The 17722-nt window shown below is 40.1% G+C and overlaps 1 protein-coding gene across 1 annotated transcript; it reads right to left on the bottom strand.

The window, feature by feature from the left end:
* Positions 1 to 2682: 2682 nt before the first annotated feature.
* On the bottom strand, positions 2683 to 3612 carry LOC102013855 (olfactory receptor 5AK2-like). Its single transcript, XM_005407985.2, has one exon. It carries the CDS (start codon positions 3610 to 3612, stop codon positions 2683 to 2685), a length of 930 nt encoding a protein of 309 aa, XP_005408042.1.
* Positions 3613 to 17722: the final 14110 nt, after the last annotated feature.

Raw genomic sequence — 17722 nt, 5'->3', positions numbered from 1 at the left:
ATGCTAATAATTTGGAAATATGCAGACCATGATCCAATGTAAAATTTTAAAAATTAGATGTTTGAAATTTAGTCACTAAATTTTTACTGGAAGTTTTCCAGTATCCATCTCATCAGATTAGTGTCTTCTTGGTGTTCTGGGTGTGGAAGACCCACCCGAGGATTGCTGCCAATGGTGTAAAAGGGGAACTGGAGGGGAAGATTGCACGCTGCTGATTTCCCAGAAGAAGCTCTGCTGTGGCTGCATTTCCTGAGGCAAACCCGGCTGTTCTCATCAGAGCAGCTTGGGTCCTCTCAGTCACCAGGGATGGCTGTGCTCTTTGGGGAGCTCTGGTCTTCACTTTGAGTGTGACCTCCCGACTCTGGTGCAGATCCCTCAGCCTGCTGGCACAGATCCTTCACCCTGCTGGTGCAGACTTTCTAGCTTCTACCACTGGCCTTGGAGACTTCCCAGTGCAGATCTTTGGTATGGACTTGCATGGGACACTGCTGTGGGCCTGCGGCCTGCATCTGGACTCGTGAGGGACAATTCTATGGGATCCAGAGCCTCAAGTGGATTCTCCGGGTCTCTAACGCCCAGATAGACCTCTTGTACTCTTCTGCATATGACTTTTTGGGTCACTATTATAAAGTAATCCTATAAATTATATGTCTGTATTGAATCTATTCCCTTAAACCATTGACTACAGCAGGTGATTTCCCTTGAGTATGTCTCTTGCACTGCCTGACATCTTAAGGACTCTGCCGCATGACACAGGCATTCTGCCCACACTGAGGTGCGGCCCTAGTACTGCTGAGGGATCCACACCATTGCAGTTAGCTTTATTCCTGCCCTGTCGTGTCCCTTCATGCCGCTAAGTTAATGTACGTGATTGATCTCAACCTCCTTCCGGAGATCTGCATACTATTTCCTTGTGTAGCTCAACCTCTGATTCATTCTCCAGGATGGAACCCCAGCTCTGCTTGTGAGCAGACGCTCTGTTCTGAGCACCCAAAGTGCTGGTATAAAACGTGTGTTTGGTCTCTTAGTTCCTATAAAAGGTCAGTGAGAGGTCAAACTTGAATTGACTTTTCATCCGGTAGGATATAGACTGAACTTGGCAAGGAAGCACACACAGAGCTGGACTTACGTGTGATGTTGAACACTTCAGAAATGAAGGTTGGTGGCATTCAGAGATAAAAAAAATTAGAATGTAAGCATTAGCCTTTAGGTTAAATCTTTCTAATCCAATGCTACTTAAATATTTTCTATACTTTGGGGTGGGGTTGGCCTTCCATGAGCTCCCCTTTGAAATACAATATTCACTCAGTAAGACCTGATCCTGGGGTGGAGTGAATATGCCGTAGCTCTGAACCACATTAATTCCTTCTGTGGGCAGCATCCTCAGTGACCTCCCCAGGTTCTACCCCTTCAAGGTACTTCCACCTCTTCACTTTGTGAGACTTGAGGCTAAGCTTCGAACACTTGAAACTTTAGGGGACTAAGGTGTCAATGCATTTCCAGACTGTAGCAACAAGTGCCCAGGATGCATCCAAGAAATGCAAGTTATTTGGTAGGATTGACGGAGATAGCATTCATTCATCCACTGCCAGAACAGCCAGAGCTGGGTTAAGTGATATCCCTAATCATAGCCTTTAGTGTCTATAGTTTACCTTCACCATTAAATACTTCTGTCTGTGTGCTTCTCTCTCTCTCTCTCTCTCACACACACCCACACACACACCCACCTTGAGCTCAAAAACAAGAAAAACATAATATCAGTAATAATAAAGCAGAAACAACTTTTGGAGCGCCCTCCTAGATTGCTCAAGCTACTAAGTTGGGTTTGCATATTGATTCTGTAATGGGTGTATCATAAAACTGGTAATGTCAAGACCCTGAAGGTCTGAGGCAACAGATCTGCTCATGGGTCCTGTAGCTCTTTCCTTCTAGCCTTCTGTGTATAAAGCGACAGAAACATTCTTTAAGACTGCATTCTGTGAGTTTATTTACAAGGTGCTTTTTGATGTTTTATAGGCTGCTGCTTTGTGCAATAAGCTTGGCAAAGAGCTTTTGCATTTCCTTTCTTTTTTTTCAACCCAGGAAGAGCTGTGTTAGCCTTCAGGTCACTATTTATAACTCCTGTGAGAGTACTCTGTTTCAATTTCTGACCTTTCAGCATTTGCTTTTATTTATCCATTTATTGATTCAACAAATATTTATTGAGTAACAAGGAGGTGCTAAGAAATATACTGGATGGTGGAAATTCAGGATTCAGGAAGATATTTTCTTCACTTTTGTCTGTATTGGCAGGGATGTTCATTTGTCCGGGTGGAAGTATGAATCACATCATCATTATAGAGTCAACAAAGAAAGAAACGAACAATTATAGAGGAAAAAGAACATCACAGCATTTCCTGTGTAATTAAACATCTCTCCAGCCACCCATAGGAAGGGAGTATCTTGCTCTATGCTTGATCAGTAAAGTCAGGGCCTTTCAAACTAACTACTTCAGCATCTGCATGCACAGAGGGCATTTCTCAGTCCTAGAAGTTTCTACGGTTGCCCACATTTTAAGACAATTGAATGAAGTAGATTTGGTTTAAGAAGTAGCCATGATCCTTATTTTAGAAACATTAAATTGTGGTAGCCCATCTCTACTGGATGACTTGATGGGCTAAGTTTAAACAGCTTGGGTCCAGCCTAAAAGAACTTTTTCCCTGTTACTTTTATAGCTTCTTTGACCTCCTTGTTTCTCAAGCTGTAGATCAGAGGGTTCAACATGGGAATGACGATGCCATAGAATACGGAGGCCACTTTCATGTTCTCCTGGGAGTGCTCAGAAGGAGGCTGTAAGTACATGTAACACAGGGTTCCATAGAAGATGGTGACAGCGGTGAGGTGGGAGGCACAGGTGGAGAAGGTCTTCTTCCTCCCCGCAGCAGAGGACATCTTTAGAATGGCGGCCAGGATGTAGATGTAGGAGAAGATCACGACCGACACAGTGAGTGTCAAGTTAAATCCCACAAAGACAACAATTAACATGATGTTGATGTCAATGCTGGAGCAAGAAAGGGCGAGAATTGGGGGAAAGTCACAGAAAAAATCATTGATGATGTTGGACTTACAGAAGGACAGGGAAATTGTAAAACCTGTGTGTACAGAGGCGTTTATTGAACCCATGAGATATGAGCCAGCTACCAGTTGGATGCAGATGGTTCGAGACATGATTATGGGATAGCGAAGCGGTTTACAGATAGCTACATAACGGTCCACTGCCATAGTTGCCAGGAGGTAGCAGTCACTGGTCGCAAATGTTGCAACAACTAACAACTGCAGTATGCACCCTCCATATGATATGGATTTATCTTCTACCATGAAGTTCTGGAGCATCTTGGGAGTGATAGCAGATGTGTAGCAGATGTCAACAAAAGCCAGATGTTGCAAGAAGAAGTACATGGGTGTTTGAAGTCTGGAATCTGTGTTGATGAGCAGGATCATCCCAGTGTTACCCACCATGGTTGTCATATAGACCACAAGAAACACAATGAAGAGGACACATTGAATCTCATATTGGACACCAAATCCGAGAAGATAGAATTCAGTCACTTCTGTTGCATTTCTTCGTGTCATGGTTACCAAACGTCTGGAAAGGAGCAAGACAAGAGAGAAGATGTTTGTGACTTTTGGAAGTGACATGATTCTTTCCATGTCACTGTTTTGGCTTGGGTTTTCTGATAAAACTCACAGAGATTTTTTATTTTACAAATGACTTCCTCTGTTTTCTTGATAAGCACTCACAAAAACTGTTTCTGAAACATGGATTCATTTTTTAATGAAGAATACTTCACACATCAGTACTGACATTAATGTGCGATTCTAAGAAACATAGGGTAGTGCACTTTTCCACCATATTGACAGGTATCTACATTTGCATTAGACAATGTTTAAATATGATTTTGTACCTTTTCAGTATCTTGCATCCCTTCTTATTCATTTATCATTTTAGTTATTTAGTCCTAGTTCAAGGTCTTGAAATTCATAGAATTAGTTATGGCTAGAAGAATTTCCTGACGTATAGTCCTGGGCCACACATGTATCACAGCTATGTAGTGTGAAATACTGTCTATTTTACAATCCCCACCACAGGAGTTTCCACCACAAACCAGGTAATGCCTTCATCTCGTATATATAAAAGAGAGAGGAGCTGGTATTTTTTATGGAATCTTACTGTCTTTTAGTCATGGTTTTCTTTAGTTTTCCTTAGTGAAAGAAAAACGATGTGGTAAAATTTATTTGGAAACAGTGATAGCTCATTTAAAATCACAACCGTGTTTGTTTTTCTCTAAGTTATGAAACCCCTGTACTTAGTCTGATGCACAGGTGTGATGCACCCATGCATGACTTATCATACATTAGGAGCCTTCCAGCTAACACAGCTTCTTTGTTCCTTAACTTCTTCCCCTGTTGCCAACCACTAGTAACTATCCTAGGCCCTTTCTGTAGCAGGAATTGGCTTGCTGATGCAATATGTGCATCTTTTTTTCCCCCTGAGAAGAGCCAGATCACATTCTCAGGCAAACATGCTTGTGTGTGGCCATGACCCGATGCATTTCCAGTGGAACATGGGCTGAAGGAAAGCGTGCTCCATCAAGGCTGTCTCCTTCATCCCTAACTCTCTGCAGATCATGTGATCTTCTGCTCCCTCTCTCCCCCTCCTGTTAGGTGGATATTGATGTTCAGGGAGACTTTGGCAGTCACATGTCAGGGCTGCCAGATATAATTAATACAGGTCACTGAGTTAAAATGTGAATTTCAGATGCACAGCGTACTTTTTGGTAGAAATGAGACCTAAATATTGCCTGGGAAACATTAAAAGTAAAAATTTGCTTGCTGTTTATTTGAATTTCAAATTCCACTGGGCATCCTACCTTTTAATTTATTAAGTCCGATGACTGTTGCTTATTGCAGTCCACTTCTGGCTGTACCTGAATGACTATATGAGGAGAATCCTTACCTTAGTCCCTGTTCTGTTGCTATAAAAGAATATTAGAGATTTGGTCATTTACATAAGAGAAAGAGATGTACATAGCTCATGACTCCAGAGGCTGGGAAGTCCTGACGCAGCAGCTGTGGCCCCTTTACCTCATCACCCCTTGGCAGAGGTAGAAGGCAAGACAGAATGAGCACCCGAAGGCTCTGAGATTACTTGTACTTTGCCACAACAACATGAATCTAATAATGATGGCAGAGCCCTTGCAACCCGGACACCTCTTTTTAGGCCTCCCTTCTCAACACTACTGTACTGCGGTCACCTTTCTAACTCAATGACTTTAGGTTACAAGTTCCATCCTCCCCGGCCCTGCTGTCAACATGCCTTCTCCACCAGATCATGTGCTTTTGAGATTTTCTATTGTTAAATGTTGCTGAGATTTAGGCACTTTTTCAAAAAAATAGTATTACATAAAGAATTACTATTTCAGTTATAACACACAATGGATTGCTTTTTATTGAAAGGTATAAATGAATGAAGGAATAACAGCAGTATAAGCGCCTACCTGGAAGGGTGCTTGCTGAGTGACTGCTGGCTGATCAGGCATGTGAGGACCAAGCAATGAGCAGTAGCGGGGAAGGCTTGCAATCAGCTACATTTATCCTGTAGAATCCTCCAAATGCTGTTATGGGCAGGTCACTGTGAAGGCTGAAGGAAGGACTAGGATATGGGTTGCTGAGACTTTGCTAAGGAGCAATTGCAGGTTATAGCTTAGGTATCACTTATGGGTCAGTAGCTTATTAAGACATCAGAGGACCTATCTGATACTTGAAGAACAAAGAATGAGGAAGCATAACCTATAAAAGGAGGAGGACCAACCCTGAAATGCATAAACCACCCCTGCTATATGGATCTATTATATATATGTAGATATAAAGGTATATATGCAAATTGTTACTTTCATGGAGGACAAATTGGAATGTGATTATGGAAAGATGCCTACAGGGATACAGTAACTTATTATTTTTATTTTGAATTACATCATGACTGTGTGGTTGAATTATTTTCCATATAATTTTACACATTTTTTATTCATGCAAAATATTATGTAATAAAATAAATTGCCCATAGAGGGGAAAAACCCACTTCCCCAACACATCAATGGAGTGCCCTTGACTCTCTCTGTAACTGCCAGCAGATCTACACCCTCTCGGGGAAGATGGCCAGGGAGCGGGAGCCCTTCATGACAGGAATGTAGTGCTCCAAGCCCGTTGCTGATATTGGCTTTCAGATATCTTGAGAAGGAAGCACCATGGGATAAAGTGACGGGGAAGACATCACTGTCTCAAATTCAACCTTGTGGGAGGGCTGAGGATAAGTATGTTTTTTTTTTTTTTTTTGATCAGTATGTTTTAGCAAGCTCTTTTCTCATATAAATTTTTTGGAAAAGATGAAATGGAGACTTTGTGAGGAGTCCTGCCAACTGATTTTTGGTAAGTTGCAACAGGCACTGATTAGAAGTGTATTTAATAAACAGTGCAGGGGCATGTGGTGATCCATAGGCAAACCAAAAATTCAGTATGAGCTTCATAGCTTATATAAAAACTGACTCAAACAGAGCATATGTTTATATGCAAAATATAAAGCCATGAAACTCTCAGAAGGTGACATCCAGGAATATCTTTAGATGGTAGGACAGAGTAAAGCATTCTGATACATGAGAGCAAAAACACAATAGATAGAGACAAATAAAAATAAATTGAACTTCATCCGGATTAAACTGTTTGCTGTGCTAAGGACCTGCTGAAATGGATGGAAAGCACATTACCACTTGGGAGAAAGTATTTCCAGACAGCGCTCCTGGAAAGGGATTCAGAGAGTAGGTAAGAAACTCCCAATCTCAAAATGGAATGAGAAGTCAAATTTGAAAATTGATAAAACACACAGACATCTAACCAATGAAGGAGACATGGATGAGAGAGAAACACGTGAAAGAATGTCCAGTGCCACTAACTATTGGCGAGGGGCACCTGTAGGAACCCGTGAGGGGTCACTGCACTAAGCACAGTGAGACACTGGTCTGCACATGTCTCAGTGGCTACGGTAAGCAAGGTGACAATACCGCACAGTGGCCGTGCTCAGAGTAGCTGGATGTCTCATGCATTATCTGTGGGCATGCAAAGAGTCACAATCACTCTGGAACATAATTTGCAATTTCTTAAGAATATGCCCATGCAGTTACCAGCTGGCTCTGCCCTTGTACTCCTAGATAGTTTTGCCAGGCTAATGCCCACATCAGAGCATACAATCAAGCTTTCATACAACATTTACCTGTGCAAGCCTCAAATTGTTCCATAATGGGTAGTCATTTAAATAAGTAGTGATACACCTGTACTGTGGAATAGACTTGGAAACAGAGAAGAACGAAGTATTATAAAGGCACCGAGGTTCCACCCACTGGGACCTCAGTGGCATTGTGGTGAGTAAAGGGGAAGCTGATTCCCAAAAGTCTCACGCTGTATGGTTATTTGTACAGTGTATTCAAAATGGCTAAATTGTACAGATGAGAACAGATTCGTCTGTGCCCAGAGTGAGGAGTGGTAGGCGGAGGAGGGTGGTGGATCTGGTCCATGAAGCTTGGGTGAGAGAGATCTGTGTGGAGCCTGTGAGCTGTGATGGAGTAGTCTACATCTGAATGATTAGAGGGATCTACACAAGTGAGAAAAGAAACACACATGCATGCTCAAGTGCACACACACACACACACACACACATACACGGTACCCATATCCAAATCACAGTGCAATTGTATCTGATGTAACCCTTGAGGGAAAACGGGGTGAAGCGTTGTTCCTGGGAGCTCTCTGTACTAGCTTTGCAACTTCCGGTGAATCTTTGAGTATTGGAAAATCAAAAGTCAAATAACAATAAAGATGAAAAAGTAGTCTGCTTTGAAAGAATGGGAGGAACAAGTGGGCCAGTGCACATAATCCTCCCAGCATGGGCAGGCATTGGACAAGTTCTGTCCAAGTCACCAAAAGACAGACATCAACGTTACGTTAAAAACGTGTGATATTGGTTGATTGATCAACTAGGTGATCCACTTGTTCCCTCACCTTCTTTCCCAGCCATCTTCAGCCCTGGCTGCGTGTCCATCCCAGCGCCAGCAGGGAGCTGAGTCCTGGCCAGAGGCAAACACTCCGGGCTGTGTCTCTCACCTTCTGCTCTGCTGCCTCCTGCACTCGCCGCCAGGGGACGCAGCTGAGGCTGGGGCGGGGATTCTCTCTGCTTGACTCGCACCAGAGTCCTCCCTGGAATCGCTCTCCACAGGTGGGGCAGGCTGCCTGCCTCCGAGGTCTCTCCTGTCGGGGTTTTGTAGCTGGGGCGCAGGGGATCAGTGGGGATCAGTGCTCATCCCTCAGAGAATCAGAGGCTACAGGGGCTGGATGGAATTGGATAAACAATGTTTATTTGTAGTTCCCTTCTGAAAGAAGTTAAGGTTGCCCACAAGGGACAAAATTTATTTTTGTGTTACTGCCTTTAGGGACTGTGAGGATTGAGAGCTTCCCAAGTGTTTCAAGTTCCTTCCTTCCTCCCTCTCTCCCTCCCTGCGTCCTTCCTTCCTTTCATTCCTCACCTCCTCCCTCCCTGTCTTGACTTTTTTTTGGCAGAAGGGCAAATAACAAAACCATTCAAATGGTTAAAATTCAGAAGTATGAAATGCGCAGAATAAAAACCACATCTTCCTCTATTCCTTGACCCCAATCTCTCGTTTCTTCCTCGGAAATCGTAACCGCATGGTCTGGTTATCCTTGCGCACAGCAGCCTTGCCTTGCCCTTAGATGCTAATGTTTATATTCTGCATTGCACCGTCTCTGAAAGTGACTGTGTTATCGCTTCGGACCTCGTGTTTCACTTTGGCATCTCTGCACGTGTGTCTATATCAGTACCGATAGAGTAGCCTCACTCTTTGCAGTGGTTGTGACATATTTTATCAAACAGCTGCATTTCTGAGTTTGCTTAATCGAACTGCCCTCACTGGTAGGTGTCTACATGATTTACAATCTTTTTCCCTACTGCTGTATATGTTTGTGGTACGTAATTATTACTTTCCTCTTAGGGAACTGGTGCCCATGAATATCAAATTTGGATCATTTTTACTTCTGCCCACCTCCCATCTCCTTAAAATCTGCTTCCCTGTTTCCTACCATTTCTCTTCTATTTTGCTGTTTAAATTATTCATATTTTGGGTTTCTCACTTAAGAAGTTTTCTTTTTCTTCTCTGAACCAGATTGGGTGTCTTAACATGTTTCGAAGAACCGCTAATATTTCATTCTCTGTGCCTTATGTGTCACAGGTTACCCTCTTATAAAGCATTTTTTATATTTATATTTTGAATTAAGAACTTTTTAAAGCAGGCTTAGAAATCTTTCACTTATTTTTTGCCATGCAGAATATTTTGATTTTAGTGTAGTCCCTCCAAAACTTATCTATTGCGTATAACTTAAACTTTGGCCTTTTGACCGTTACCCTTCCATTTCCCTCCTTGCCCGGGTGCTGGCAACTACAGTTCTCTAGGCTTCTCTTAGTCTGCCCATCTTAGATGGCACACACAAATGAGAGCACACAACATTCATCTTTGTATGTCTGGCTTATTTTACGTCACGTAATGTCCTCCAGGTCTGTCTGCATTGACACAAATGGTAGAATTTCCTTCTTTGTAAAAATGGAATAATATTCCATTGTGTGTATGTGCGCATGTGTGTGTGATGCGTGTGTGTGATGCATGTGTGTGTGTGTGTGTGTGTGTCTTGCTTTATCTGCTCATCCACTGATATATATTCAAGTTTTGATATCCTGGTTATAGTGAACCATGCTACCATTAACATGGGAAAATATATCTCTTGGAGAGACAATGTTATTAGCTTCTGCAGTTTTGGATATTCCTGTGCTCATATAGTAAAACTAACGGGGCTTGGCGGCGGGGGGGGGGCATTATTTTTTTAATATACTTTGTGCTGGTATTTTCATTTCTTATTTTATATTGATATTCATGATCAATTTTGGACCAGATTCTGAGCTGCCTCTGTTAGCTTGCTTCATAAAATATTGGCAGTAGACCTTCTTTCCCACCTGGCCCATCAGCTCCAGTGGCTTGGTGCTGTCTCAACCACGGTGGGGTTTAAGACCCACAGATCGATGCTCAGTGGTGAGATGAGGGCTGCGTTTCCATTACCTCATTCCGTGCACGGTATTTTCTGTTTACGGTCTTCCGCGATAGTAACTTTGGTTAATCAATGTCCTTAGCAAAATCCTCTGTCTCATCAGCTTCTCTAGTTTATTACCATAGTGTGGACTAAGTAGTTTTTCATTTTTCTTCATAAGATAGAAAGTGATAAAGTAATATATTTATTTATTGCTGCTATTTCTCTAGAGAATGAGAACTTAGATTTTCTAATTATATCAGTTAAGACTACTTATAATTATTTTTCAATTTTAATTAAGTAAAAATAAGTAAAAAATAATATAATTATCTTTCAATTTTAATTAAGTAAAAGTAATAACTTCCTTACCTGAAAACTATTTTCTCATTTCTTGAATGTAAACTTTATAAATTTTATTTCTTATTAACATAGAGTTAAAATTATATTTGAACATTTTTTTACAATTTAATATTTTTCTAAAATGGTTTATAAAGTTTTACCTTATAGTAGATATTTGCAAATCTTGTTTTTATTTCATCTTCAACCAAATGATAGTTTAAATGAGTTTTAAATTCCTAAGTGGTAGAAATCTAGCTGGGCTCACTGTCCCCTATCCATACTTGAGATCTTCTGGCCAGGTTTGTATCCTATGGAAACACCCTCCTTATCTCTCTTACTGAGAAGTCCATAATTTCTGTACAGTGTGTGAGCAAAATCAAATAAATTTTTTGGCTCGAGGCATGCTTGATCAGTGATTTAAAAAAAAACCCAGAGTTCTACATATGCGTTTAACCAACCTTACTAATTATGTCAAATAATTCTACTATTGCCTTTTGTAATACCCTCTTCTCCACTTGGTCTGCCACGTGCTGTCCTGTGATGTGCTCCCTTGGTCTGTCTGGGTTCTGACTGGCTCCCTACCCTACAGTTCTTGTCTCAGTCTGTGAACGTGGACCTTCTGGAAACACTGGGAAAGTAATGAACTCTATTATTATGTCACTCTTCCCTGCAGTGTAACTGACTAGTGAGATACAGGAGAAGAATTAGAAAATGGGATCTTAGTCTTTCTGTTTATGTCACCTATCAACATGTGTGTGCTTGGTCATTCTAAGTTATTTTTCCTAAATAGTGAGAACACGAGGTTCTGAGCCCATATTTGACTTCAGCATTTATGCCTGGCTTCTGTAAATTTTGGAAACTGAGTGATATAAGGCATCAATTTTGGGTAAATGGGCCTACTGTGTTTTGGGTTTTGCTTTCTTAAGACATACACCTCTTAAGGCACATAGCCTGACATTCAGGGTGCATTTGCCAATGATAAAACTGTTATGCAGTGCACCTTTCTTGCTCCCTGCCAATGCCCTAGCTTTTGTTTTAGGGAAACAAGGCAGAGAGAATAGATATTGGTTCTTAATAACCCTGTACCCGTGTGGGTTCACCCTGTTGCCTCTCTTTCCTACTCTTTCATTCTGCATATATCACCCAAAGGAGTGATCTTCCCAATATTATTTAACAATAATAAAACACACAGCTGCAGAGAAATAACAACACTTAATCTCAAGAGAAGACCAAAAAGAGAGGGAAACAAACATCATTTTATTTCTTGAGAGACCACACACGTGCTCCCTCCACAGTGCTGAATCTTTACAAGGTAGTCAATGGACACACTTATTTTTTTTTAATTTTATTCTAAAGAGAACAAAAACCAATAACAAAATAACAATGAGGACAAAAACAAAGCAATATAAAAACAATAAAAATGATACAGGATTTTCAAACAAGATGACAGGAATTAACAGTGGTTGCTATATTACATATTGTTATCTTCAACAAAGTGGCTCAGATTACCAGATGTAAGAATGCAAGACTGATCAAACAATTAAAGACAATAGCAAGTAATAAAATAATTAGAGACAATACAGAGCTTCATTAAACAGGATGGTAGGAACTCAACAATGGTTGTAATATTGCATACTGTAGTCTTCAAATTAGTTGTTCTGATTACCAGACGTAAGCATGTAAAATTGGTCAAGAAAAAAAAAATTTAAGCATTGACTGTTCCTTTCAATAAACCAATAGACATCAGTGATACTCTTAATCCAGCTATCCTTGTATATATGTGTTTATATTTTTCTTTTTTTAGTTTTAAAGAGAAAATAACAAAAATGAAATAACAAAAACAAAGGGAGGGAATGTACTTATTATAGTACTAATTATGTCTCTCTCTTTATGGCAATTTTATATTTTCTTATAGGTACTTCAAAAGAAGTTCAGCAAAATGCAAAAAAGCAATATCAAACAGAACTTTCCAAATATCTTCTGTTTAAGACATACATGACTTAGGAGTCTATGCATTGGAGCTGGGGAGGTAGCTCAGTGGTAGAGCTCTTGCCTAGCATGTATGAGGCTCTGGGTTCAAGGACTCAAAAGTACAAGAGAAAACAAAAGTTAATTTATTTAATCATTTGACATTTTTTTTCTGTGTGCTATGCATAATTAAGGAATGCCTTTGTGCATCACAAACTTTGTCACATGTTCTAAGGTTGAGTAAGGAGAGTCTTGTGCTTTCTTGTCAGTCCACGTTGCTATCGAGTCACGGTTTAAGCTAGAGCTTGTATCACGTCTTGGTTTCTCAGGCTGTAGATCAAAGGGTTTAACATGAGGGGTAACATGTCATAAAATACAGAAGCGACCTTTTCCTACTTCTGAGACTCAGGGGTACGACTGTGTAGGTACATGTAAGAGAGGGCCCCATAGAAGATGGTGACGGCTGTCATGTGGGAGGCGCATGTGGAGAAGGCTTTTTCTCCGTCCTGCGGCAGAAGACATCCTGAGGATGGCGCTCAGGATGCATAAGTAGGAAAAGATGACGACCGACACGGTGAGTCTCAATGTAAACTCTAATTTACCCATGTTTCTACTGAGTTGATTTATAGTTTTTATTTATCCTGCTTTTGAATTTCTCTTTAGTTGCGGACTTGACAAAGATTTTCTTACATTTTGCCCTTTACTAACTTTGCCTTTTTTTTAACGAGTGAAAGGGAAACTTTAAATAATTTGAATAATATGTGATCATTTTTACCTTATGCTTTTCTTTTAAAAAGTATAAAGTTCATCCTGTATTAAGCTCATTTCCGTAGGAATATAGATGTTGTATTAAAACTTGTTTTTACTCTAGCACTGTATGTGTTGTATATGTTTGTTGAATCATGAAAATCTGTACCATAGATATAATTTGATATGTTACTTTTGTTCTCAATATTTGTTTTTTGAAGGAATACTGAGGTTAGAAAGTGATAGTGTGTGTATGTGTAAATGTGTGTGTGTGTGTGTGTGTGTGTGTGTGTGTCTGTATGCATTAATGCTTGGAAAATTCTTAAATATGTTTAAAGCATTAAATAGTATGCTTTTCTATGTTAAAATATACTCTTGAAAATCTCTCTGTGTTAGACAACATTTCTCTGTGCTAGACAAAAATGGTGTTAGAAAATTTTCTGTGTTAGAAAATATCTCTGTGTTAGAAAATCATTTTCTGTGTTAGAAAATCTCTCTGTGTTAGACAACTCAATCTCTCTGTGTTAGACAACATTTACCAAACATTTATGAAGCAACAATTCTAATATTGTGTGACCTCCTCTCACAATGAATAATGTGAAGATTCTCCAAGGCATTTTGTGAGGCTGATATAACCTTAACACTACCAAAATATAAGGAAGGAAAATGAGATCACCCATTTTTAAAATATAGATGTAAGTAAATTAAAAATACCTATTCTGCCATCAAATCCAACCATATATCAAATGATTGTAGCAATCAAAAGAGGCTTCTGTTTTCTTCTTCAGGGTTTTATCAGCGGAGAAATAAAGAACAAGGTGTATATGGTGGCCATAATATCACCTTTAGACCGCAGGAGGAAGATTATGGGTTATGAAACCCATAGTTACTGCTTCCAGGCAGCAGAGGTAGTAGACAGCAGTGGTACTGTAGTTGGTCCAGTCTCTCAGCAGCGGTGGCCGTGTCTCTCCCACTGTCCAGGGAGCAGCTCTGGGGCACAGGACCCAGGCTTCCGCAAACTGGGCCTGCTCAGAGGATGTGGCTGAGCAGACTGTGCCCGGTTGTCCTCAGATGCACCAGTCAGATGCATCATTGCACCTGTCTAGATGGACAGAGGAACCAAACGGAAGGAAGGAGGCCTGGGTTGCAGCAATCGACGACTTGTTGCTGGAAACAGCAGACGTAGGCAGCAAGTGTTTTCTCTCGGTAATCATGGCCATGGTACATTTATCCCAGGAATCAAAAAAATTTTAACACTGGAATGTTGTTGATATAATTTGGCATATCAGCAAGTAAAGGAGGTAAATTCAATCAACTTTCCTGATGAAATATTAACAAAATGTAAACAAAGAAAGTGTTTTAACTTAGCGAAGACTGTCTTCCCCTCACCCTCTTAAGCAGTGAGTTCTGCGGAGCAGTGCCAGGAAGGGAAGGAGTGAGATGCGGACAGGTGATTGATTCTGTTCAATATGCACCTGAGGTCTTGCAAGGACGTGCAGAAGCAAAAGCTGTGGTGATTACAAGGACGGATGAAGACAATTATCCCACTTAGATGACATCATTGTCTCAGTGGAAAATGACAGAGATAAGAGAAATTTTTAGCGAGGCTAGTACAGTCATTTGATATTGGGTTAATACACGAAAGTCAATATATTTCTCTTAGGTGGGAAAGAAAAAAATTGAAAATGTATCTCCAATATCAATCAACAAGAAGTATTTACATGTACATCTAACAATAGTTTTCTTATGCCACTTAGAATAGAAAATTTAAAAAAAAATGGAAAATTCTGTCTAAATGCGTGAAGAAGGGCCAAAACATAGGCCAATTCCATGGATAAGAATTCAATACTATAAATGTCACATTTCCCCCATATTAATTTGCAAATTCTAGGAAATTTCAATCAAGCATTTGAGAAAATTTTATGCTCAACTCAAAGATTTATATGGAATTTTAGAGAAAAACAAGTGGTGACCAGAACTTGCCCTAGCAGACATTATAAATTGCTACAAACTAATAATAATAATGAGTAGTGCTACTACTACTACAGACAGTAGGGTATTGGCTTGAGAGTAGAGTTATAGATCATTGGAACAGAGAAAACTAAACTACAGACCGACCCATGAATCTATGAAAACTTGATATATGACAACATTAGCATGTGCATTAGTGAAAAATGGTGTGGTATACCCTCGTGCTATAATCCTTGCACATATGAAAAATGATATCGAATCTCTATTTTACATTTTACAAGGCTGTTTTAAAGAGAGGACAGATTTAAATTTTAAAAAGCTTTGAGAATGAAATATTACTGATTATGTGACTTAGCTATTTAGAAAAAAATTAGACAGTACAAGAAAACCTAAATCATACAAATTGAAAGTTCAATTCTACTGAAAAACATCAACATTATGAAATAGAAAAACCTGGATACTGACTGGAAATATGGTAATGTAGGTTGGTTGCAACACATAAAAATGTCCAGGGTGAGTATAAATGAATGATTTCTGTAAATCATTCTACCGGAGGAAGTCACAATCAATACGAATAGGATAGCTGTAGAAGAAATGGAATCTGAACACTCAATAGAAATATGAAAAGATTCACAGCTCACCAGTCACCAGACTGCTGCATATGAATCCTCTGTGAAGCATCATTTTATACTCATAGATTTAAAAGGCCAATGTTTGATTAAAACATGGACCCACCGAAATCTGTAGTCTCACATTGGTAATGTAAATTAGTATAAAAACATTGGTGACAGCTTGATAATAGTATAATTGAGCATGTTTCTGTGGCCCAGAATCTCCAAATAAGATATATATTGTAGCAAACTAGAGAAATTAATGGCCACATATAAGTGGATAGTCACACACATGTAGTGTACTTGTGTGAATGTGTATATACTCGTATACATGTATGCACAAAATGTTTATAGCAGCTTTGTCATAGAAAAATGCTCATTATTAGATAACCAGTGAAAATCAGTAGAGAGCTGATACAATGTATACGGTGCAATCTCTCCAGTGCAATGCAGAGTAATAAAAACAATTGCATACGTCGTCCTGCACTCTGATGTTAGTAACGCCAGGCAGAGGTATGTGCTGCGTCACGGATGGAGGGCTTCCTTTAAGATGGGGATGAACCTCCAGAGGCAGGAAGGCAACAAACCAGGCATACTTCTGATACATGCGTTTCTCTGTTTTTGCCCAAGTAATGGAGTAGTATAATTTTATAATCATGGAACAAGAAACAATTTATGTTCCGAATTCAAATAAAAGAGTGAGACATCATAAGGGACACAACTCAACAGCTCAGATAACAAGGAGCAGCTGGGTGTGGTGGCACACACCTGTAATCCCAGCACTCGGGAGACTGTGGCAGGAGGATCGTTGGTAGTTCGAGGCCAGCCTGGACCACAAAGTGAGCTCAAGGCCAGCATGAACTGCATAGAGAGAACCTGTCCCAAAAACAACCTACAAAAAACAAAAAACAAAAAACAAAAAACCAAGGAGCACCTATGTACACAGATCTATCCCCTCTGTGAAGTTGCACCGGACAGGAACTTCTTTGTTCCAGCTACAATTAGGGTGTTTGCTCATCACGGAAATGCGGTGATGAAGACGGTCAGTTATCCGAGCATTCTGACCTACTCCTCTGCTGAGCCCAGCGCTCCCGAGGTTTCTTTTAAACTCAGAGTTGTGCATAGGAAAGAAATAGAGCCATCTGGGTTTGAATTTTTACTTCACCACTTCTGAGCAATAAAGGACCTAACTTCTGTCAGCCTCACTTTCTTCCTTCATAAAGTTGGGATCATAATTACTGAAAGGGTACCCATGCTCACTGTAACATTGCTTGTAAAGGTGAAAGTTTGGAAATAATGTTAATTAACTGACAGTACATTCACATTATGGATCCACACGGAGCCCGAAAGACGTAAGACAGGTATGTACCTTGTGGGAGGATACCCACGTTATATTGCACAGGAAGGAAGCGTGGTCCCCGTAACATGATGTGGAGACCACTTATAATATATGCTTCATTAACTTCCACTGTTTCTTTCCGTATTTCTCCAAAAGAAGTTCAAGAAGGACACTCATCCAATTTTTAATGGTTATCATTGGGCCTGAGGAGGGAGGGAGGGAGAGAGAGAGAGAAAGAAGAGGAGAGATCATTAAACTCACACACTACTTCACTTTTTTTTTCCATTTTGAAATAGCCTTAATTGTTTTAAAAAGGAAGAGGATGATAAATAATTAAAGTCTGCTTCATAGAGATGTAAGGCTCAAATGAGCTGATTCAGGTAAAGTTCCCACCACAGGCCAGGATTAATGAGCACTCAACATCTGGTCCTAAACCCACATGCAAATAATACATCAAGGGCATCTCCTGTTTGTTCTTTTATTCAATCACTTTCTCATTCACCTTTTCTTCTAGACATTGCTCAGCTGAACTCACTTTCCTCACTCTGTTTCCATAGCATCAGCTGTGATG

The sequence above is a fragment of the Chinchilla lanigera genome, unplaced genomic scaffold, assembly GCF_000276665.1.
Source record: "Chinchilla lanigera isolate Chin_1 unplaced genomic scaffold, ChiLan1.0 scaffold00110, whole genome shotgun sequence".
Taxonomy (NCBI): domain Eukaryota; kingdom Metazoa; phylum Chordata; class Mammalia; order Rodentia; family Chinchillidae; genus Chinchilla; species Chinchilla lanigera.
The sequence above is the reverse complement of the archived record's forward strand: the minus strand, read 5'-3'. Positions and strand labels throughout refer to the sequence as shown.